The sequence below is a fragment of the Lissotriton helveticus genome, chromosome 12 (genome assembly GCF_964261635.1).
Source record: "Lissotriton helveticus chromosome 12, aLisHel1.1, whole genome shotgun sequence".
Classification (NCBI taxonomy): Eukaryota; Metazoa; Chordata; class Amphibia; order Caudata; family Salamandridae; genus Lissotriton; species Lissotriton helveticus.
The window spans coordinates 228,751,902-228,777,621 of record NC_136073.1 but is presented as its reverse complement, the minus strand read 5'-3'; the positions used below and the strand labels follow the sequence as shown (position 1 = coordinate 228,777,621).

The 25,720-nt window shown below is 41.2% G+C and overlaps 1 protein-coding gene across 1 annotated transcript in view; it reads right to left on the bottom strand.

Moving 5' to 3' along the window:
• Positions 1-1,575: 1,575 nt before the first annotated feature.
• Positions 1,576-25,720, bottom strand: part of ZFPM1 (zinc finger protein, FOG family member 1) — a 325,114-nt gene continuing 300,969 nt past the window's right edge. The window contains exons 7-10 of the mRNA XM_078670312.1: positions 22,398-22,622; positions 18,361-18,456; positions 15,435-15,584; positions 1,576-10,560 (exon numbers count right to left, since the gene is read on the bottom strand). Of these exons, the coding sequence (XP_078526438.1) occupies positions 8,120-10,560; positions 15,435-15,584; positions 18,361-18,456; positions 22,398-22,622 (2,912 nt within the window). The 3' untranslated portion in view covers positions 1,576-8,119. The remainder of the gene's footprint in view (positions 10,561-15,434; positions 15,585-18,360; positions 18,457-22,397; positions 22,623-25,720) is intronic.

The window sequence follows — 25,720 nt, the reverse complement described above, 5'->3', positions numbered from 1 at the left end:
ATCTGTGGTAGTTTTAAGCATACCCTTGAGAATAGGGAGGAACTGAGCGTTGGGTCTTAAGACCGGGTCATCATCTTTCTGGACGATGTGCAAATCTACCTTTGATATGTGGCTGCCCTTTTTATCACCCCTTGTGGGACGCTGTAGTGTCATCTTGGGGGATGACCTAGCTGGGTGTGGATCAGAGTCTGTATCGCCTGGGGGATAAACACTGTAGTTGTCCCAGGGGATGTCAGTAGGGACTGGGTCATACGGTGCATCATAGGGGTTGGCACGGTGAAGTGGGATGCCTTTCCTGTAAGATGAGGTGGGTGAACCTTTTGCTGAATATGGAGGGGAGAGATATGTGGTGGTGGAGAAGAAGGATGAGGTGGTGGTAGAAAACTGAGAGGCCTGGTGCCCCAGTCCTTATACCTGTTGTGCTTAGGATTTGGAGTGGGGCTCTAAGGTGATTTCCTCCTCAAAAGTGAGCTCCGGTCTGTTCAACCAGGGCACAAAGGCAGTGGTGGCCTAGGATATTATTTTTTAGGCACCGGAATGGACACCTGACCCGGTCGTGTGATGCTCTGCCTCAACTCTGAGCCACTGTGCTGGCCTCATCAGGGAAGGAGTTACAATAGTCCTCATAGTAGGATTCTTCATTTGTGGGCGTGAGGCACCTGGGTCCTCAACTTCTTCCTTCTTACACTTGGAGGTAAATGCCACCTCAGAGGTGGGAGATGATTGGATCTATGTCCCCAAAGAACCAGCTTATTACTCAGACGCGATACTGTGTTGCTCGAAGATGTTGGGGTGAGGCAGAGACTGCAGTCAGGTGGTAGTCGGTGAACGGACATTTGGAGTAACATTAGGGGCAGTGCTGGAAGGGCTTCCTTTCCATTACTGTGCACGCATTCTTGACATCAAGTTCTTGAAGCTAGGGGCAAAATGTCCAAGGCCTGAGGCACCATTGGTGAGCGTTGAGAGGAGGCTGATGTCCACTGAACTTCATCTGGCAAATAAATCAAAGTTAAGCACTACCACTAAGTAGAAGTCATTCTGGTGCTACCAGAGTTAAAATGACTGAATGGGCCCAAAGGAAAGCACAATAAGTCACAGAACACGGAGCCTTGTCCATACACGTCTAAAACCGATGGAGGGAAAAACTATCTACATTGAGTTAATGTCCATACACATTGCCAGCAATGGAAAGTATACCTCATGACTCGAAAGACTTCTTCGAAGAAAAACAACTTGCAGCATCTGATCCCAACACTAGATGGCAGGAGTATCCAGAGCATGTGTATCTACGGCAGCACAGGCCATTGTACAGTATTATGTACCCCCCCCCATGAAATCCAATACTTTCCCTAACCATCCTTTGCCACACAGGCTTAAGATGCATATATTTATGGAGAAATATGTGGATATTGGCAGTTAAACAGTGGTTTGGGTATCTGACGATGCCATGACATCAGTCTCCTATAAAAGCATGAATTCCCTCGTTCGGGCATTTTAAAAATCTACAGGATGAAGCTTTTCAAATGCTACTAACATTGTACAAAACCCAACAAACAGAAACATGAGACGTGCAGGTTTTCTGTACACAAGTATTTATTTACATAGTTTTTACACACGTGTTCCCAACATGGTATGTGTGTTATATTTTTCAGTGCTGTTCACAAGTTTATATATATAATATGGGTCATTGGAACTCACGTCTTCCAGTTTGCATCATTTCCTGTACATAAAAAAGTGATTGAGGACATGGGGGTGAGAAACAAAGCCTGAGTACACCCCCATTCTCTCATCTGAAAGGTCAACATAAAAAGCAGTTATGTATCTAAAGGACATCTCCATCCCTTGCAGAATAGCCACATCATAAAGGTCTATAAATGTTCATTCAAGAATTTGCAATCCATATTTTCCATTTGCATTGTGTTTGCCTATTCAGCTAAAGAGATTCATATGCCCGTTTCATCCAACCACACCTTGATTTATTTCACAAAGCTCGCCTCCTAATTTTCGATTATATAATAAAAAAGGGAGAGATTCCCAACTTCAAATTGAAGTGCATTGAACAAAATTGATTTTGAAGAAAGGGTAAGTAAATGGAAATGTACTTTTCTGTAATATAATACTTGTAATTGTGGTTACTCTGTTTCAAAGTGCTTCCAAGTTTTGGGGGATGCGGGAACTGGGATAAAGAGGAAAATACATTTGTCTAGGTTAATAACATTTGCTAGTCATGACAGACAGCTGAAAACATGACTCCATCATTTTAAAAGTGGTGGTTATTTTAACTACTCTCCAAAACTTCCACCAATGTACTTTTCCATTTTTTTAGGTTCCTCTACCTTTTGGAAAATGGTTGGAAAAATTAAATGGCTATTGAGGTTCAGGAAGTCATTATATAATACACGTAGATACATACATACAAAATGTGAAACAAAGAGTGGTTCTTCTTCACAATGTCCACCAACTCCTCAAACTTACTGTAACTTCCCTAAAGAAAAAGATTCATTTTTTTAAATAAAGGACTTTTGGAGATCGAGTGAAAGACCTGGGCCTGTGAGTCATTTTTACTATCTCAATGCAATTTTGCATAGTTTTGATAATAGGGTTAATCATAGCTCATTCCATGCCCATATTTCATTAGGCCTACACTGGTAGTGTGGCTCTCTGTTGCTAGAAAATTAATTTGAGCAGTATTTGTTACTAAAATTGGAGGTGTGCCTCATGTACTGTGCTAGCAAAGCTCACTGTGTGACTTACAGAAACTGGACAGGCCCAAGAAAATATTGACAGGATAATTTATACTTGCGGACTGATAAAGAAAATGTGAATGGTACAATGAGAAACACTGCATATGTCTTAACTTGCAAGCAGACAGCCTCCCTCTTGAGAATCATGGGTTTTTCTATGGCACACAAAATTTACATAGGATACACGAAAAAAAGATATAAAGCTTTGTTCACCACTGGAGATGACCACTGTTCGGTCAACTTGGCTGAAACGTGTTATCAGAGTATGCGACTATGTTGCTAACCGCTACTTTCAGCTTCACCACTCCACAGGCATTGATATATACATTACCATTACTTCGATTGCATCACATTGCTAATGCTTTTACCTCATCCTCTTACACTTGCTTTTTTTGTACTTAATGTAATTGCAATGAGGTAGTGTTGTAAACTGCACTGGGGTAAAGGTAGGAGGCAAGGTAACGGGCACACGTTGAAGGTTACTGAGGAAATGGAGATGAACAAAAAGCGAGGCAACTTTTCTTTGACTATGTTAATTTCGCTAATGTAATAAAGTGGGCAAAGTATTTTTTTAAATAATGGTGAACATTTTGGCTGAAAACGATCGAATCAAACCCTACTTCAAGATGTCTTTTTCATTTTACCCTACTTCAAAATGTTGTGTTTTTTATTTTTATATAGAACCAACCATCATTTGAGTGGCATTTTAGCACATTCCTTAATCTGTGCATTATAAGCAGGTCTGAGAAGGCCATTGATTGCAATAATGAATCCTCCTATAAAAAAAGTTTTTATGGCTAAATTATACTGGCCACTGGCATTTATTTTAGGGGGGGGTTTAGAGATCCCACCAATAGCTGAGAAAAGTACACAAACTTCCTGATATACAAAGTTATGTATATACCATTATAAGTAATGGAGGTTCCTGGTAACCTTCAGTATGACGTACTGTTGAAAGAAGGCATTCAATCAGAGGTGTGCAACACACAGAACCCCTCAACCAAATGAATCTAAAGGATGCACATATGGTGGTCGTCTCACTCCATAAACGTACCCACTGTGTTTACATCCCTGGGTTTTTGTACCACAACCTAATGCATATCAGGTATTGTCTTGGTTTGTGATTATGGAAATCATTAGGCTAGGACACCTAACAGCAATGATTTGTAACTGAAAAGCCAAGGGTTGCAAACACAGTGTTCACTATAATGCTGAGCAAAGTGTCAATTCTTGATGCACAGAGCAGCAAAGTGCACATTAGAATTAAAAAGCATCAAATACCAGTAGACTGTCAAAATTCCACCTAGGACTACAATTTTAAAATTAGGAGTAAAAAAAGTCAAGTGGGGGCCACATCGTACCTTCCGCTGGCATGCCCGGCAACACTTCTGCTAAGCAATGGAAAAATGGCTTGCGTCCACAGCGGTGAAACCCGGTCAATCTATAATAAGAATCTAGGACACATACAGGATGCACATGACAACTGAATGGCCTCTTAGCTCACTGATGGCATGCTTCTAAGCTCATGTTTAAAAACTATCACTTTTAATAAATGCCTCTCAATGCAGTGAAATAATCTGAAGTACTAATGCGAAACACTTCTGTGGGTTAAGGCAATATATTCTTTTTTAATTTTGAAGAGGCTTTAAGATATTTTGATATGTTTGTTGCACGATTTACGACGCACATGTTCATGGCTCGGCTCGTGCACGGCATGTGCCAAGTCAGGCCCTGGCTCGACTCAACCACCTCTACTTTGTTTCAGGTGGAGGATTCTCTTGAGATACCAGATTCAGCATTTTATTTCATATTTAGTTCGCTTTTTTTCAGTCTAATATTTTCATAAATACACCAGTGTTGAAAAATTGGGAAAGTGCTTTACGTTTATTTGTAATAATGCTTAAATGGCTATAATGCTGAAGACTGTATGTACCAGTACATATTGCCACTAGGTGGCAGAAGAGGCAAATATATGGGAACAGACAGCATGGAACTCTCGTATGTGTGAACAAACATTTCAGTAGTCGATTGGGAAGTTAATGAGAATGCCTCGACTAAACAGAATACTAATATTATTTTTTTGCCACAAGTATTAATTAATTATGTTTTAAAACCAGAAGGGACCAATAGATTGAACGATAAAGTGCTGTATATTTAGGGACTGGGCTTTGGATAACCCTTTAGATTTCCATGCAAAAACAAAAAGATTCTGTTGAAGCATGCAACCAGGCGTGGGCAGGCTACTGTTGCTGAAAAGTCGGAAGGGGCGGGGAAGAGTCAATCGCATTTAAGTGGCATCTACCGACTTCTTCCCAGTCTTAATTGCCTCCGATGGTTTCCAGCCTCTAATGGAATCAACAAGGAGGCCTGGAGAAATGTTAACCTCTGTGACCACTATGCACTTCCTACAGCAAAAGCAAAACACATCTAAAACCTGGTAGCCCAACTCTGACATCAGACAGCTGGCCTTGCTTGGCAAGATGGGGGGGTGGGGGTGTCAGCATGTCAAAGCTGACCCCCTATTGAAAGGAACCGATCAGGGACCATTTTAATTTTCAGCAGGTAACTGATGGCCAGATGAGGCGGCCATTTTGAGTTATTATTCCAGTCCCTTTTCTAAACAAGAATTGCCTAAAAACGCTTTAATTATAAAATAATTATGAAGTTCCATAGACGTTTAAGGCGAGGGCTTGCTGTAGGACAATGTATAAGTCATGATTTGCACCATGGGCAAAATAAATTCTCCTGTCTGTCATGTTCTTCAAAGAGGGTGGGGCAGAATGGAAGAGCAAAGCAGGGGGTCAGTTTATCCCACCTGATAATTTTTTTCTGAGTAAGTGCTCTTTACAGCCTAGACTAACCACCTTCAGAAACCTAGCTCCTTAAACAGGCTTTGTGGTGGTCAGTGCTAAAAATTTGTGCCCCACAAGAAACAAAGGCACTTGGACGTTACACAAGATGGCCGACGTTCCTACTCTACAAGTAGAAACATAAATCCACTATAAACAACTGTAACAGAATAGCCTTCTGCTTTATTATGCGAAATGTTCAGCAGAAATAATATGGCTTGAGAAAGGACTCGCACACAGGAGCAATTCTAATTACATCCTGCATTTGCAATGTCGATTTTATTGATGCTTCCACACCTAATAATGAGTTGCAAAGTTTGCACAAAATCTGTAATAAATGCAGTCTTTCTACTTGTAGTCGTACAAAGTCAAATGTTCGAAACCAATATGCCTCCTCGAGATCCAGCAGACACCATTTGATAAAGGTTCAACTAAAATGCATTCCTGATGGCACCACCAAGGAATTCTGGAGACCTTAACAGCAGAGGCAGAGTAATCTACAAGGTAATGGGAAGATTTCTGAAAGAGGATTGCATGACTGTGTGGCCAGTCAGTACTGGTCAGACTGGACTACATGCCAACCAGAACCTGGCACGTAGCAGATTGCTACCCGGTAGGTAAACCCCTCCCCGATTCTGTGCAGCACAGTCTACCCCTCGTCTACAGGTCTACACAGGAATAAACACACAAAATCAAAATAAGTTGTAAAGATGGTGAACTTTTTCTTTCCAACAGTTTCTTTCCTTTACTATAAAAGTACCAGATTCTGGACCCCACCACTAGATGGCAGAATAATGCACAGCATGTGAATCCAGAAAAGGATTCATGCTTCGAAAAGAATAGTTATGTGGCACAAGTTGACCTATAACAACGGCCAATAGCATCAAATCAAAATGGCTGACATTTTCCCAGCGGTCAGACGCAATTGCAAGAGGCTCTTAATTTTCATCCAACTAAACGCATCAGTGATTGGATCTTAAATAACGGCATTAAGATCAGAAGGAATTGAGGTTCAAATGTCATACCTGTAGGATCAGGTACCTAATGTAACGCCTGCCAAATGATACCACGCAAAAGTCTGAGCAAAGATACCCGACAGAGAAAACATGCCTGGTCGCATCAGAAGGCACGTGGGTCCCTCCACCCATCCCCGGACTCTTCCCACATCAAACGAAGATGGTACACTCTTTGCCAAAGGAATGTAAACATAGCTGTTCAGCTTTATGTAAAACTTAATACTACTGAACAGCATGCTTCAAAATGCTTTCTTGGCGGAGCAAGGTTAAAATAACTGCCCAGGATCACACAGTTTAGAGACATGGGAAAGCTGGAACAGAACTGCGATTTCTTGCGACATAATGGCTAGACCACATCTCTCAGTGCTCAGTAGTTACCTGGCAGTATGCCCTGGAAAAGCAAGCTGAAAGAATACCAGGTGTGTCCTGCTCTACTCTGGCCGTGGCACACTGTTGGCGAGGAATAGTGTAATTGAAAATGATCCGCATTGTGGCTATTGCAAGTGCTGAGAGATACTATCGCAGAGTTCAAGCATATATCAATGCCTGGCATGGCTCGCTGGCACAGTTTATTTTAGGCGAACCAGTTGCTACTATCCCTGTAGTAAAAAAAGCACTCGCCGGTGGTATGACCACAATTTGAGATATTTCAGCACTCTCTCAGCATCTACCTTTCTCCTTTGCACTCTCCTCCCTATCTTAAACTTTTCAAAAAGTTACCATCAGAGGTTTTTCACCCCTATAGCAATGCATGGTGTGAAGCCAGTAGGATAATGCAGCCTACACCTGTAGCAGACTGCACTGAACCTTGGAATAAAGGAATCCCTGAACTGACAGTGAATGAGAATACCCAGCCATGACATGAAGCAGGCAGACAACCATTGTGTCATCCCGTAACAATCATTTCCAGCATAGAAAGGCCCCCCAAAAACTCACAATCCACAGGTACATTCTCACCTCAAAAACCTACAACTGCCATCATTTCCATTCCAACTCTCTTAGGTGGGAGATCTTTCTTACACATAAATATTAACATGAGAACCCTTCACTTGCTTTTTTGCTTTTATAAATATAGATTAAAAATAATTTATTAAACAACAGTGTTTCCCCATCCTTCGCCAGCGCTGGCCTTTCTACACCAAAGTGTGTCCGTAACATGCCGCGTTGACGTGTGACCTTTTTGTGCTTAGTTTTAGGGGTTCAGCAATTACTTTTTGCCCTGTTTGCGACATCAAGTGCATATTCGACATGCCTCAAACTTCAGAGTGTCCTTTTCAGGTAATTAATTTTTTTTTCTCACAAATTTGCGTATTCAGTCTGTCTAGAGTGCTGCCACCTGGTCCTGTTGCATATAGACCCTTTGGGGGAAAAGTCAACAACATAGCAACTTATGTGCTTATTCTGTACGAGGGTACTGGGTCCTGAGAATGGCCAATGCAGCACCCGCGCAGTCCTTCACATGAAGAATAGCTCTCACTGTAGTGTAGGCTGGCAAAAAAAAAAGATCCGGTCACTTGACATGTTCAGCAGCATGGGAAGAGCAGTAGTACTTCTTGTGGGCTATAAAGGTGGACAAGCTGCTGAACCGGATGTTGCAGAGGCGGCAGTACCTATGATTGCCATTCGGCAGCGGGGTCAGCAGGCCCTTAGGAGTCTGTACAGATTTGTCCGTGTGCATGGGTGGAGCGGGAGCTTCTGGCACTGGTGAGTTGTTCAAAGGAAGAGTAGGAGAAGCAGGAAGGAGAGGTCTAGGGCTGCTGTTCTGTATAGGGCTTCCTGCGGATGAAGACACGGGGGCGATCTCCTTGCCATTGGGTATGTCGCCTCTGGAGAGTGAACCGAGCTGCTGGGGGGAGATGGCGGCTCTTCCGGCAGATCCCGGTGGGCTGTTCTCTGAAGTGCTGCTGACCTGTGTTCTGGTGGCAATCATCTCATCCATGAAATTGACCTGTATAGAATGCCCCGGTGCTGGCTTGGCAACTAGCAACCCATGTACGTGCTTAAAATGCTCAATCAGATCTCCCCTGATTGCAGCGTTGAGTGGGCAGAAGGGACAAATTGCTGCCTGGACAGAGGCTGGGGTTGGAACAACTTTAGCTGAGCCCCCATAGCGTGGGACAGAGTCCATGTCAGCAACACATGCATACGCTGCTGTCAGGCTGAGGGATTTAGCAGAAACAGCCGCTGTGCCTGGACTGTGAGATGACTGCCTTTCCACCTTGACTTTCCTCATATCTTCTCCTCTAACATCCATGCTCTCTGTTGCATTGACCATGCCATGCTTACTCACACCAACCTGCCGAGGGCCTTGAATTTTTGGCAACTGCTGTTGAATTGCGGTTGCTGGGCAATAATATTTCTTGTGTTCCAAATAGCTCCCCAAGCTACTGAAGCTGATGCGGCAAGCCGTGCATGCATGGTAGTCTGTCAGAGGCACCACTGCTGTGGTGGGTATTACTTCAGATTGAAGGCGGGGCTTCTTGCTGAGGTCAATTGGACCATCCGTATCTGGACTGGAGCTCGGAGACGGGATGGCAGCAGATTTAGTCACTGTGATCAAACCAGGAATTCCAGGGAGAGCATCAGAACGCGAGACGCCCACTAGAGAGTCTATGGGGCCAGAAACAGCCATGTTTGCCACCTGGGCCAAAGTAGACTGTGGAGGAGACACCTCTGACAACTGGAGAACAGGAAGTGGGACAGGGTTAGTGGCAGCATGAATTTCAAACAACTTCCTCCGTTTTCTCGTTCGCACTACTTGTGGAATAAATGGTGTCCGTCCTGCGCTAGTCCTACGTGAGGGTGGATCATGGCGTGAAGCACAGTAGTAGCGCTTGTGCACCATGTAGGTTTCATGCCGGCTAAAGCGGATGTTGCAAGCTTCACACACCGTCCTTGTGGGGTCTTCTTCCTGGTCATCCACTGAGCTGTTGGGACTCTGGCTGTCATCACTCAACCTGCTGGTGCTGTCTCCTTCAGAAGAGGTGTCCTTCGCTAGGGCATCCTCTGATTTGACCACTGAAACTTTATTTTCTATTGCTGGAGCATTGGCCTCAACCTTGACATCCACTGGCGTGCTAGAGTCCACAGGAGCCACAACTGTAGTGGTTTGAGAGATCCTGAGTGGTGCAGGCGTAGTTGTGATCTTTGCTGTAGTGGCTTTCAGTTTACGAACACTGGGTGGGCTGTCATCAGGCAGATGGCGGCCAGAGCAGTAAAGGCGTTTGTGCACATAGTAGTTATTGATATTGTTGAAGGTGATTTCACATTCAAAACAGGTTGCCCCTTTCTGAATTGGTGCCCCAGCATACAAAGCCGGCACCCCACCGTGGCCCTGCTTGAGACGGCTGTGCACCAACTCAGACATCTTAGCCAGGATTTCTGATGCCTGGGGAACAACTGTAGCTTCATGTCCGAACACGTACTGAGGCATGAACACAGTTCCCCCAGCAGGTAATGCGCTCATCTCATTTTGGACTGGGGTAGGGACGGGGCTAGATCCAGGCTTTGGACTCACTACTTCTGTCTTGACCTTCACCATCTCCCGACTTGGATGGGATGGGTCCTGGGAGGAAGGGTTTCCATCCATCCTGGAGGCGCCTTGCCCCAACTGAGCACACGCGGAATCAGCCTCCCCACAGTGATTCTCATCTGGCTCTTCCTTAATTCTTACTTGCAGAACAGTCTCATTAATGGATGAGCAGGGGGTGTCAGCGGGTGTCTCTGCTTCCCCATTTGCCATGTGATCTTGCTGTCGTTTCTTGATGGTTAGATCTGAGCCGGACGGGGACACCGCTGGTGTTGGGATTCTGTCAGGGCTTTGATGTGTGCTAGGCAGGGCACACGGTTGCATGTGAGCTAGTGCGTGCTGCTGGAGGCCGGCAAGTCCATCGGCAACAAATCCACACAAGGTGCACTTGATTATTGAGGATGAATTTATTGCAGTCAAACCTGTAGGTGCAAAAAAGAAATTGATAATATTATTTCTCTAAATTACACAAGTATCCTTACAGCATATTCAAATTGAAACATTCAGAGCCCTAGTCTGATATTTCTTGATCCGAATCATTACATTATCAGTGTAGCTTTGAGTTATAGGGAACTTGACAGCCACCAGGATTGTCTCAGAAGGCAAGATCATGCCCAACCAGGCTTGCTTACATCTTTGCGTTTACCTACAGATGCCAAATGGGGAAAGATGCTGCTATCTGGATATGCTTGGGAGCCATACACTTACCACTCTTCTGGGAAACACCATTATATGCAGTGATCTTCACTGTAAACCTTTCATTTTAAGGAAAATGGTTGGAGGCATGGAGGGTTATTGACAGCTTCTGTAGGGTGCACCAAATGATTTTCACTGCATGCTAATCCATGAGGAACATTCTTCATAATAATTTTTCCCAGTTTACGAACATTTTGGAGGAATGATAATTCTAATTTTTCCATAAATCGAGTGTATAAAAATCCAATTTGCCGTGGAGTTTCCAATGGTTCATACACTCCCATGATTTCGATATTTAACTTTCTAACAAAATTTTCCCAATATACAATAAACTCACTTTTTACAAAAGCAAACAGAAAGATAATAATTGTTCATTTTCTAATATCATTTCTAATGAGTGATCATTTCACTTTTTTCAAAGTTTTAACAGTACATTATAATGTAGCCTTCCCCTTCCCACTAAACATTTGTGGGAAACAGTAATCTCTATACTCCTAAACACATCCATATTAATTATTCCCAAAGCAATGCCCAAAACTGTAATCTCACCTTTTTTCAAAATTCCCAGGGTTTAATAATTGTTTCTTATCTCAAAACAGGGCCCAGTTTATCCCACACAATTTCCAGGGTAGTATTAGATATTAATCCAAAACATTTCTAGGGTATTATACCATCACCCAATAACACTTAGAGGCTATGATAATCTTGATTTCACCAAAATATTCCCAGAATAAAACGAATGAATTCCAAGGCATTCACATAGCCTCAAAACCTCACCCTACACTAAATATTACCAGGGAATGACAAACGCATTGTATCACAGAACATTCTCAAAGATTGATCATATTGCTCAATAACGAGAAATCCCAATGATCTAATCAAATCTCGATCTAATTAGCCTTAAGAATATTAAGATAAGATTCTAGACCTCCCCATTCATGATCCGTTGCCAATTTCTTGGGAAGGATGTGGACTATAAGCTTTGCTAACCCAGATGTAAAGTTAACAGCATGAGTCTCTACGTGCTGCATGCAAGCGAGGGACTAATTCAATTCATTTATAACCCTGCTGCGGATTTAACTTTGATCTTTTTATCTTGTACACAATGGGTTTTAAAAGGAGATTACGGTTGATGACCGGGCGTTGCGAACCATGACAGTTTTTAGCTTATGGGATGGTATACAGACTATAGAAATGTCAAAATGGTTGCCGGAGGGGAAAAGCTAAATGGGTGTTTGGACATACACGTTGGTTTTTAACTGTGATTTTTAGTATTTAAGTATGTATCAGTTAGACTAATACTATTGTGCAAAGGCTTTGTAACTCTGCGCTATTTCTTTTCACACTTTTTGTAGAGATTGCCCATTTTACTCTATACCATATGTAAGGGGATGCAAAGTTGTGCCTACTATATTAGAAAGTGGTACTGTCGAACCTGTATCTTGGTCGAACCTGTATCTTGGTTTTACCCCAGCATTGTTATTGTAGCATGGATAAGAGATAACCATGTTTACTATGTACCACACCTTTTGATAATCCCAATACATCGGTGAAAAGAAAATTCAGTAATAATTCATTGCTATATTTTAACTCAGGCACTTGTTGGCAGAATGTTTTTTATAATTTTGAAATGGATACATTTTATTACGTTTTATTGTTTTGTGTTCTAACTTGCATAGCATTTGTTGCCGAATAAAGTTGAGTTTGAAAGCAAATCTCTATCTCATAAAATTTCAACAAAATTATTACCTTGGCATGACTTGCTTTTATTCAAAAACATTCCTTGGGTACACTTTTGACTGATCGCAAAATAATAGATTTGCCTCATCCATAAATAATCTAAGAGCATAACTCTGTAATTACAAAACATTCCCAGGTATGATAATCTTGTGGCATCCCTAATTAAACCCAAAAATGAAAATCTGACTTTCTCCAAAACGATTCCATGTCCAGTGTATAACTTCAACTTCTGGAAAATAAATTATGATGGTATGTCAATCTCACTGCAAACTTGCCTGATTCCAAATCACCCTCACGGTGTGATGTCATGCTTGATATAAAATATTGCCTGGGTATCATAAATTCATTTATGCAAAAGAACTTCCATTTTATGATAACACTACTTTCACAAACATTCCCTTGGTATGATAATCTTGCCTTTTCCTACAATATTTAAAGGATATGAGAATCTTGCCTTATCAATACATGTTCCAAAGGTAGAAAACTCATACTTTAACAGCAACATTTTTGAGGTATGACAAAAATACTTTGATTCCCAAGTAAAATAAAGATAATATCAGTTATTGCCAAATAGTTACCAAGGCACAATAATCTTGCTTTATCCATAAATTGTCCCAGTAAATGATAAACTCCTGAAGTCCCCAAAAAATTGCTAACAGTATGCCAATCTTACTTTGATTTCAAGATATTCCCAGGGTTTAACTTCAGTTCATTCCAAAACGTCCACAGGCCATAATAATCTCACTTTATCCCAAAAGAGTTCTATGATTTGATATTGTGTTATCCTAAATCCTTCAGGTTATATTATTGCACTATGCCGAAGAACATCCGGAGAGTCTAGTAATCCCACTTTATCCAACAAAATTCAGATTTCACTGGAAAAAAACTCCCCGAGTAAAATTTCACTGAATATCTAAACTGTCTTAGGATCTTATATTGTTACATTTTCCAAAATTATCCCAAGATATTTATTTAAGTAGGTGTTTTGGAAGTGGCCAATGGTCACCGATATGGCTTATTTGCAGTTGTAAATGACAGATTATTTTTTTTCTGTTATCTCTTCTCGCAGCCCTTGATTTAAAGTCTGATATTACTATGAACATTTTTTGTCCTACAGAACAACATACAACACTGAAATCTTGGTCTTATTTACTAGCAAATGCAAACCATTTTTTTTAAGGATTGTATCAGCAAAAGTACACAAGATGCAATACTTAAGAGGGGGTCTAGAAGCACAGTCAGTCGGAGAAGCACAGTTTGAAGAGTGTTCATTTGCAAAGAACCTACAGCAGAACCTCTCTAGACAGTACCAAAGCAATTCTTGGTTTGGTAAAGGTTGACCTGGGAGTGACTGCTTAAATACACGAAGTGCTGCAGATCTGAAGGCATGATTTACAATCTATTTTACATACCAATGTACAAAAGTTATCAAGATTTGTAGACATTTGCACCCACAGATGTATGCTACCCCTAGGGATAATCTGTTACTATATCCAATTGTCTTAAAAGCAAAGTGTAGGATTGGGACAGCAGAGGTGCATTAAAAAGATGAGAGGTTGAGAAAATGTCACAAACACCCTCAGACAATCTGAATGGCATTTACCACCCTTCAAGCACACAAAATACTACTCCTGCAAAAGGCAGAACTGCTTTTCCTGGGATGGGAAGAGAATGGTCCCATATTCTGAGGGGTTGTACAAATATGTTTGATGGAGAGGCATACTGCACCAGACTGTCTGACCTAATGAATATGCATGGAACAGGAATAAGTAAGAAAGTGTATGAAAAGTTTATTATGAAAAGTTTTGAGAGTTCACCGTTTTCTTTTTTTTGGGTCCATTATAGTGCATGCGAAATGAAGGGCAACTATAGCACTTATATATAAGAGCTGCCACAGAAGTTGAGAACTGCAGAGAGAGAGGTACCCGTTTGAATACAGGAATAATTCACATCTGTGAAAATCTGGACCTTCGGAAAGAGGGTGGCTGTCACACGACGGACTAAAGGAAATTATAAACCATGATGTCTAACTAGGTGGATTCTATGATTTGAAGATATTATGCCTCGTTGTGGCTCCGAATACATTTTAATCCCGATATTGCTCATGTACAATGCAGGACATGTTGAACATGCAGCCATTGGTAGACCATAAGCAGGTCTTTTAGTTCTGATGTTAGAGCCCACGTCATCAGAGGTAAAAGTTTACAATCCCCAGGGAAACACAGAGGCATTTTGGGCCACGGCAAAATCACAATATTAGAGCCTTCGAAAGACCAGTATTGGTTGGATTGAACCAGCCTCACCATCAATAGGTTCTTATTGGGTTCTAAATAACAACCCAAAAGCCATCCGAGAATACAGTAATAATTATGGGATCAAAGGAGGAATTCATATGAGAACCTACATTAATTTCTGCATCTCTCTTTGTGGCTTGTTTAGAAAAGGTAATTTGGAGAACATGAATTACTACCCCAGGAGCACTTATGTATATACGTTTAGGTGCCTTTGTCAACTAGCTCTAAAACATCTAAAATGCGCATAACATGGGAGTATTAAGGAATATTCATGTACAGTCAGCCTAAATAGAAGGTCTATGTCACCTTTACATTTTTTCTAATAGGGAGTTGGATGTTTTGGGGCTAATTCACAAAGGCATTTATGAGTACACAAAAAAGTACTTCTGTAATACTACACCCACTATCAAATGCTTTTGCGAATCAACCTTCTTATTCGTGTTATATGTACGGGACAGCCTCACAATCCGTAGAAGAAATCTTGATAAAGTACACATTGATTTATTCAGTCATTACAGGCAGTAAAAACAATGGTAAAGGGCTTTCAAGGGGACAATCATAATTACCTTGAGTCAACGGATTGACCACAGGGATCCCTGGTCCAGGTGAATACACCTCACCCTTTGAACCTGGCTGGCAGATCATGTGATTGGTTACCAGGTGACTGTACAAGATGTCTCTGGTGGCGGAGGTAAACCCGCAGCCATGGCAAATTCCTACAAACACAATAGTACAAAAACATGAGTAAATGTTGGCAATATTGTGTACATACAAGAGAAGGTGAATGAAAATGTGATTGCACGCAAGTATACACTGAGGAGTTCCACAGTCTATCTTACGGATCATCCCAGAACGCCGGCCTCGTGTGAATACATAGGCACACAGTCAATGTGAGGTAGATGTTTAAATAAACTGAATCACAAAATGTAATTGCACAAATGCTATTTATATTTGTGTGTGACTGTGGAAGAGTCAAGGCTCGACTTTTGACGTGTACAAAAACCTGTGTTAATTATACTTGTTTCGACATATCCTCTGCAAAATTGGATCCCAATACATGTATGCCAATTTTCAAATTACTCATGTATTTGCACTTCTCTGAGGAACAGAATATAGTAACTTAACTGAAAATAAAGCCTGTTTTAATGAATATACAAGATTTTTAAAACAATTACGAATATACATGCAATAAGATGTATATATGAAGATGATAGTCCTCGATCATAAATATAAAATATATAAAAATCAAGTGTACATAAACATGACATATTGTAAATATATATATTTAAGTATAAATAATGGCAAATTCCCTTAACTGTCAAAAGAAGTAAAGGAGGTCTCCTTACAGATTTATTCAGGGACAAGGAGAAATATCTAAAGAAAGGAAGGGAAGTCCCTATTTTCCACAGCTTGGGAATATCATGATCGTACCCACTTTAGTGAACACTCAAACCCATAAATATAAAAACCACAATGTTTACAAACACTTTCAATTAGATGAGATACTCAAAAAACAATATCTGATAGTGATGGTTCAAAACAATTGTACAATTTATTCAATATAAAACTCATACATTCAATAACAATTTTAAGTGCCTTTACAATACAGTGTTAAAAATATAGTTTTTTTTTTAATTCACATGAAGAGCAGGTTAAAAACTTGTTTGTTAAAAAGATGTTGACGCAGCGTTTCGGTTTTATTATTACACCTTCATCAGGACAAAGCTCTGGTCAAAAAAGAAACATACAATTAGAATCATACAGTCATTTGCTTATTATTTTTTGACATTATTACTCCACTATACATGTTATACCATCAAGGGATTATTTACATTTAACACAAAACATTTGGGGCACTGTGTATATATAATCCAAAACATGTGGTTTTCTGGGGTTGCATCGTCACAAAAGGGGATATTATCACTAGAACTAGGCTAGAAGAGAAAGTGCTTAGAGATTGCACAACCAAGTATCTCTAAATGTTGTACTTGCATACCTTAAGATTTAAGGGAATGAATTATCGGCCTCTGTATTCAATTTCGAGGTGATTTTCATCGTGGTACCATTTGTCATGAAAATCGTGTCACTAGCTTGAGCTTAGTGCAATAATAAAATTCTAAGGATTAAGAAGGGTCACAGATTAGAATATCCTGGGACTCCTATTAATTGCGGAATTAACACATCACAGGATAAACTGTTGTTACCTTTAAGTCTAGATCTATTCTTGCATCTGAGAGTTGAGGGAGCCACCATTTTCTTATTGGTGCTAGAATAACACTTCTGATCCAAAAAAAGGGGTAAAAAAACATTTACTATTTGATTCTAAACGTGCACTGGCTATGTGACTGTTGCTCGGGGGGTCCATAAATCTTACTCACCCTTAAATGTGGATAAACGTAGCAACATCTGACTAGATGCTCTTGACAACAGCGTTATGAATTGCAGTTTTTTTTCAATTTCGAGTTTTGTTCCATCCGTCTCTATGGGATTCGGAGTAATTAATTCCTCCAAATCTGATTTGGGTGAGTAAGATTTATGGGACCCCCCGAGCAACAGTCACATAGCCAGTGATGTGTTAATTCCGCAATTAATAGGAGTCCCAGGATATTCTAATCTGTGACCCTTCTTAATCCTTAGAAAAAAATGTATTGCACTAAGCTCAAGCTAGTGACACGATTTTCATGACGAATGGTACCACGATGAAAATCACCTCGAAATTGAATACAGAGGACGATAATTCATTCCCTTAAATCTTAAGGTATGCAAGTACAACATTTAGTGATACTTGGTTGTGCAATCTCTAACCACTTTCTCTTCTAGCCTAGTTCTAGTGATAATATCCCCTTTTGTGACGATGCAACCCCAAAAAACCACATGTTTTGGATTATATATACACAGTGCCCCGAATGTTTTGTGTTAAATGTAAATAATCCCTTGATGGTATAACATGTATAGTGGAGTAAAAATGTCAAAAAATAATAAGCAAATCACTGTATGATTCTAATTGTATGTTTCTTTTTTGACCAGAGCTTTGTCCTGATGAAGGTGTAATAATAAAACCGAAACGCTGCGTCGACATCTTTTTAACAAACAAGTTTTTAACCTGCTCTTCATGTGAATTTTAAAAAAAACTATATCTTTAACACTGTATTGTAAAGGCACTTAAAATTGTTATTGAATGTATGAGTTTTATACTGAATAAATTGTACAATTGTTTTGAACCATCACTATCAGATATTGTGTTTTGAGTATCTCATCTAATTGAAAGTGTTTGTAAACATTGTGGTTTTTATATTTATGGGTTTGAGTGTTCACTAAAGAGGGTACGATCATGATATTCCCAAGCTGTGGAAAATAGGGACTTCCCTTCCTTTCTTTTAAATTCCCTTAACTCACAAAAGATAAATTCCACATTATAAAAATATGGACTCTTCCTTTGGCACACGCTAAAGACACCCGCCCTTCCCAATTCATGAATCAGTGTGTACTTACCATTCAGATGATCCGTGTGCACCTTCAAGTGCCGTTCACAGTTTGCCTTTGTGGTGAAGGCGGAGTGGCAGATGGAGCAGACAAATGGCCGCTCGCCTAGCGAAAAAAAGACAAAGAAAGTTATGACTTGTCCACAGCATCCCATTCATGCCCACTCCCATGTAACTGAGCAGCGATGATTTACAAAGGGCAATATGTGGATGATTAGAGACGTTCTTGGCACTTGAACTTGCTCTATGTGTTGATTGCAAGACTTAGATGCATGTGTTTGTTCTTAAAGCCTATCAAATAAATGCCGAAAACAACTTAAGTTAGTGTAAATTTAGAAAAATGAACGCTATAAATTGGAGAAATTAAGAAAACACTCTGAAGGAATTACACCTTAATTCTAGCTCCTTCCACATGCAGCACCCCTTGCTAATAACGAGGCACCTCCAATGTGTTTTTTTAATACTTTCGGGGACTCAAAGATAAATATTGCGGTTTAACCAAGGGGTGCATGATTAATTTACTTCTCTAGTCTATTGTAGGGTTGTGAAAATATTAAATTTCACTCATATATTCAGGTGACATTCATGTGTTTCATGAACTCATTCAAGTTGCAATTTTCTTTAATAATTTTTTTTTACTTTTGGCAAGTTTGCTTTAGGGTTTGAAGGATGGGAGAGGATAAATTGGCATAGGTTTCCTTTTTTTGCAGAGTTTAAAAAAAAAAAAAATTATATAGCGCGAACTAGAACCGAACCCAATCAGTTATCAGAGCGCTTTACATAGAACCAGTTACGTTACATGAGGACACACTTTCATTTTAGGCACGGGGAGATTAAGTGATTTGCCCAGAATCACAGGGGGTTTTTGGCGTCGTTACCGAGACTCGATCCCAGATCCCCAGGTCCGAGGTCGATCGCCTTAGCCGTTAGGCCAACCCCTCTCCCCTTTTCCTTAATTCAATTAAACAACATACCAGAACATTCAGCCCTAATTTTACTTAATATTAGATCGTACCAAGCAGAACTAAACTGAGAGTCTAGAAAGCTTAGTAAAATGTTGGTCATGCGGAGCATTTTTCATATATGTGTAAAAACACACGTCCACCGTTAGTCCATAATAATACATTTTTATATCAAATAACTTTGACCCTCCAAATAACCAGGTTCAGTTTCCAAACACAGGTAAAATTGCACACAAGTCTGACTTATTAAAGATTGTTGCATATTAGTTAAGGGAGTGCAGTCAAGGTAAAGTCCCAAAAGTTGCATTTCCCAATCAGATGTCGGCTCTCCACTACGTCAAAATACGGTCAACAGAATTACACTAAACCTTCCATTCAGATAGTGTGCAAGCCCCAGGGGTTACTTTGCTTTGCTTGGTGAAAATCCATTCTGTAGGTTTTGAGAAAATGAAAAAAATTAAAATGTGGAGGTGTGAGGGTAATGGGTTTGCAAACCGCTTCATAAACTAGAATTTGAATCCAAGCTTGGAATCAATGGTTTTCAGCAAAAACATAGACCACAGTCAAAGGTCATGATCAACAGACTCTGGGACAAGGGAAAGTGGGTCATACCCTATGCCAATGGGCAAAGATGGAGTCGGTGCAAGGCATCTTATTACCACAGTGTGCAGGGTAAGGCTAAAAGCTCTGCCCCGTTGCTGCCTGAGGGAGAGTGATTGAAATGTGGATGAATGTAGGGCACATATTGTGCCCGGAGTCCGCAGAGGATGACCACAGGCCATGCCCTGAGGGGCACAGGAAGGTGTTTGCTAAAGGCAACTGAACGTCACGTATAGTTATAGGGGATGTGGTAATAGGCACAGGGCATGGACAAATTCACAACCCCTTGTCAGTACCCAGTATTGGACACAGAGTGCAGCATATGCCATAGTATATGACCTGTACCCTTAAGCACACAGTGGAAGCCATGGTAAGTGGTTACAGGAGTAGGCATACAGCTGTTGATAAATTCCCTCATAATGTTTAGGTATGCAGCCATAATTGTCCCAATATACTTCTTTTGACCTCACCAATGGCATCATACATATTATCATTGACAATAATCGCCGGTGACACTAAATAGGACTTCACCAATACATTCTCTATGTCATCCTGCTACTACAATCATTTTATTTTTGCAAATCTGTTTGCTGACGTATAAGCAGAGTCCTTTTGATTTCACTAAAATTAAATATATATTTTGCTTAAAGGGGCCTTCAGCCTTCGCTTTTTATCCATTGGTCTGTTGTTGTGTCACTCACATTTTTCTTGCTCCCACTACAGTGTACTGCACAGGAAAGTGTGTCAAACCACTGCAGGCACTGGCTATCTCCAGAAAACATTCTAGGACATGCAAGATAGTTCCCTTCAGAGCCAGCAACTGCAATGGCAAATTGTGCTTTGTGAGACCAAAATCAAAACATTTTTTTTGTTGCTTTTAGCCAATGTTTATTTTTTATATTAGTGACGGCCCAGCAGATCCTCAAAAACTGAATTTTACTCATTTCATGACAAAAATAAACAAGCATTCACAAAGCCAAAAAGGCTGGCAGCCAATGCTACACTTATTGACTTTGCCAATGCTTACCTGTATATATTTTTTGCAAGGATATCCAATATGGAAAATCAAGTAGAATTTCTATCAATAACCTTTCCAAGGTCATTTAAGTATTGAAAATGGTTGGAGTGTCCTGCTGGGATTCCTGTGACATGTGATGTCAAACTATTGCACCTTTCATGTCATGGAAAATGTAGTTGGAGTCGTAATGTTAGAAAAGTACATAAGGCTATGCGTTCGGGCTGCACAGCTGACTACAATGGTAGAATGTCAGTGTTTTTTTTTGCTGCAGCTATAAGACCCCTTCTAATGGAATTTTATATTAAAGTTTATCTTTTAATTTTTAGCTCAGGAGTAGCGGAATACACTGAAAGGTTACAGACATAAGACAATTAAAGACCAACGGTTTTGATCGAGGAGTAATTTCATAAGACCCCAGATCATATCACATCATGTATTTTGTATAGGAGAAACCAAGGTCGGCAGTTTAAAGTGGTGAGAAAGTACCAGCAGTCAAAGCCTACGTGCGTACATACTGCAGATGATGTATATGGCAAGACCTCAGTGTGATGGGTACCAAGCCAGGGCATCTATTTACACCTCTACATGCTCCATCCGTCAGGTTCACGACAACAGCGAGACATGCTAACAGAACTAGGCAGGCCACATATTGCAGCACATGTACAAGGCGACCAGAAGAGGCCGTCCACCACACTTGCAGGGAATTTAGCTGTCACATGAGGACAGCACCCCAACAAGTAAGCCTGAGCATCACCAGAGTGCAAATAAAAAAAACTGCACAAAGCCATAAGGTGAAAGCCAATAGACAAGCCATCTCCATCTATGATCCCAGGACCAGCAACAACATGCTCATCGACAACAGAGCTGCCCAAAACCCTCTTAGATTGGATAAAGGAGCTGGAGACCCCCCTATTCAGGGAACTCTACATCTCCACACAAGAGGATTCACTACCCACAAAAATTCTGCCTCACTGTAAGCAACCCTGAATCATAACTCAGGCCTCCCATCTTTTGTTCAGCACAGCATTGCTATCCACCTAGGTTTGCGCTCTCCAAAATCTATATATACATACATATTGCATTCCCTAAATTTGTACGAGACCCTCCCGGTGAAAAAATGAATTACATTTCTGATATGAATAGTACACCAAATTCCAACACCGCTAGCGCTTTAAATGGGAAGGTACTGTCCGGTACAGAGTACCTGCACTTCTTCAATTTGAAAGGGAGAGTACCTGCACTTCTCAGCACTACAGCAGTATCTTTAATGGGAGAGTACTGGCACTTCTCTGGAGCTAATTGGTACCCTAAATAGTGAGTACTTCCACTTCTAGATTTCCGCTTAAAGCACTGAACACCACCAGCATCAAACATTGAGGTGTAAAGGCTTTTCTTGCTCTGGTTTCATATATACCATAGCCGTGATGGCTCAGGATTAGAAAGGTGCTGAACAAAGATCACCCTTACCGCTGTGACTGCGCATGTGGATCTCCAAGGAGCTGGCGCTTGGGCAGCTCTTCTTGCACTGCGGGAAGGGGCAGACGCGCTCATATGTGTACGTCTCCTTGGGCTTCTCTTCCACGGATGGAGAGCTGGGGTTCTGCCGGCTGGCACAGTAGTACATGAGGTGGGCCTGGAGATTCCGCTCGCTTCGGTACCAAATCCCGCAGTCCTTGCACGGGAAGACATCCTCTGAGAAAAGAAAAATTCAGCACTTTAGAGACAGAGTAAATGCAGAGAGCATATAAAAACAAAAACAATCAAAAAGCAAAATGCAAGGCACGATATAAGGATGTTTTGTCGGTGGTGTGCACAAACATGCTGCAGTTTTCTTAAAAACAATTTAGAGGTAATACTACTTAATTTTGTTGGGTACTCTAGAACTTATTTAAAGTGTCTGTCTTCGGAAGTTTTGATGAAGTTCAATGGTTTACCCATCCAAAATGTCTTTGGCAACATTTGCGGATGGATGAGACATTGAACGTCATCAAAACATCCAAAGACAAACCAAGACACATTGCTGCCCGAAATATGTGATGTCTGGTTTACACGTGGTGTAAGTGTGTGCATTCCATATGTTCCCTCTCAGATGTGTGCCATACACAGAGAAATGTCTTGTGTACATACACTTATACAATCATGCATACGTTTCTGCCTATCCCCTTCCACACGTGCAGAGCCTGCTACACATGCATACATGCATGCAGTGTCCTCTCCATTATTTCATATTCACAGACACAAGTTAATGGTATAGACATGTGAGTGCACATGTGTGTCCCTTCCTTCCCCTCTCCTTCCATATGCCTGTCCCTCACATGGCGAGCCCTATGGACTTTAGCATCTTGTTCAGTCAACATCCTCTGCCTCCCACCTGCATGGCAGCTTTCACTTTTAAAAATGGGGGCCGCAAAATGGTATTTAAATAAAAGTAAACAAATGTATAAAATAAGAGAATACTCCAAGAGCAATGGATAGAAGTTAAGGGTAAATACCAGACACAATAGAGTTAAAATGGAGACGAAAAACTACAAGCGAGAGATGCTGGAGAGCAGCCCTTCCCCTGGGACAGCTTCATCTGTGTCCAATAGCAAAGTGTTAACAATAAGCTCAAAGGTCGAGCAAACCTGTCAGCGGATACAGCTGGACACGGTAGCCCAGGAAAACCATGCAGATTCGACTCAGATCTCCTGTAATACTGCGGCGTTTCTTCTTTTAAAGTCACAAACATGCGATATGAGCCCAAAAGTGACGGAAGTCCTAAAAGAGCATCTGGCTAAGGGGAAGACAACTTAAAACATGGATCTATACCCTCCCAGATGATTATGTAATGGCTGTTATCTAGTTTCCTAATCATAACTCTTGCATACTGTTTATCTAGCGCCAGGATGCTCCTTTCGGAGCGATAGCTGCGCTCTACAAATACACAATACAATACAACACAAGACATTCCAAACTGGGGGTCTGGGACTTCTTGGGGGTACATCTAGGGAGCACGAGACTTTGGCAGAAATAAAACACCTGACAAATTATATATCAATTGGGGGGAAAATGTAGTCGCTATTTTCATAGCAAACATGTTTACTCAAGTGTAGATAGAGTTCTGCAAAACATGCTTAAACATCCCCGCGCTCCACAGTGAAACATTGACAATGATATATGTGCTTTAATGCGCGCAGCTGCAGGTTTCCGGCACAGACAGCACTGGTTTCCTAAGTGATATTAAAGCCGGGGCGCGGCTCACACCGAAGTGTCACTCTGGACAGAATTGGTCCCTAAGAAATAATAACAAGTAAGTAACCCCCAGACAGCTCATCCGCTGAGGCCGCAGAGGCAGCAGTGGCTCGTAGGAGGAAACGACCCGCCCCCTTTTTCCTAACACAACAAAACGCGTGCACTTCCGCTTCCTGGCAGCTGGGCAGGAAGCGGCTCTTTGGAAGTTGTTCACAGTCTCTACGTGTGCACATCCTCCAAACAGGCCGATGAAAGAAACAGATCCGCCGCAAACGGCGACATAATGTAGGCAGCTTGCCATCGGCTCTACGACCTATGACCTCATCGATTCCTAATAGCTAGAAAAGGCATTTCCTCACTAGTAACAATTGTCTCATACCTGTTCCCCAAGTGAATGCTTCACAAACACAAAGTTAAAAGTTGCAAAGCAACGTCATAGACCTCACACTCTATGGCTCCTCCAACAGTATGAAAATAAACATTTGTTTGTGAACATCACAAACAAATGGATTTTATTTGTAAAAGCTTCCCGTGTTGTGCTTTCACTTTAATGGCGGTCGCACCCTTTCTTTAGGCGCAGCTCACTATAAGCTTAATACGGCAAGTAGCGTCTAAAGAAAGGGGTGTAGCCACAAATAAAGTGGTCTCGCTTTTGCGATAGTTTGAGCTATTGCCAAAATATATGACAATACCTTCTATTTAACAGCTTTAAAGCGCGCACATTTCCCCGCTGTGCGGGCAAATTCCACGCGTGCGCAAAACGGACGGCCCCAAGCCGTCCGACGCACACGTCGGGGGCCGTCCGACGCATGGAAGAGGTTTTGTATTGGTTTTCAAAAGACATAAATAAATTGTAATTTACAATTCCAGTAGCTTAAAGTCTCACAAATGAGAGATCTATTGCATTGCAAATGCTTGTTTTTTTATTCTGTCGTGCCTGATCACTTTTGAAATGGACATTGTCTAGTATAGAAACAAGGAACACAGAGCAAGAGTATCGTTTGTGTGCACCGTCCTCTAGTGGTACTTGGAAAATCGTGCAACTACACTTACTGTGGCATACAACAATTTTATTGCTACTTTTTTGGGGGGTGGGGAGTGGCTAGGCCAGTGCTTCTTAGAATAAATTGTGCTGTACTTTACTTGTATGTGCGTACAGAGCGTTTGGGGGCCCTTCAGCTGCCTCTTCGGTACAATTGATGCAGAATCAAGGAGTTGGTGTGGGACACCCCATTTTGACATTCCAATGTTATGATTGTGGCTGGTGGGTGGCTTCAGATTTAACCCTGTTTTTATCCATTTCCCCTTTCAGTGGTACCAGCCTGCGAAGGGATGGAGTCGGGGAGAGCCAATCCTCGAATTTCAAGCAATTCGTGGTGTCAGTAGCTGAAGTATGGTGGGGCATTCAAGACTTGCCCCAGATTTACCCTCAAGATTTGATATTTCTTCACTGCTATAAGAAGAGGCGTGTGCAAAGGGGTGGGGGGATTTATCCCAGCATTATCTTAGGCTTTGGGGCATTATGTTAGTGGTATATTAGAGGGTATTCGAGAGAACGG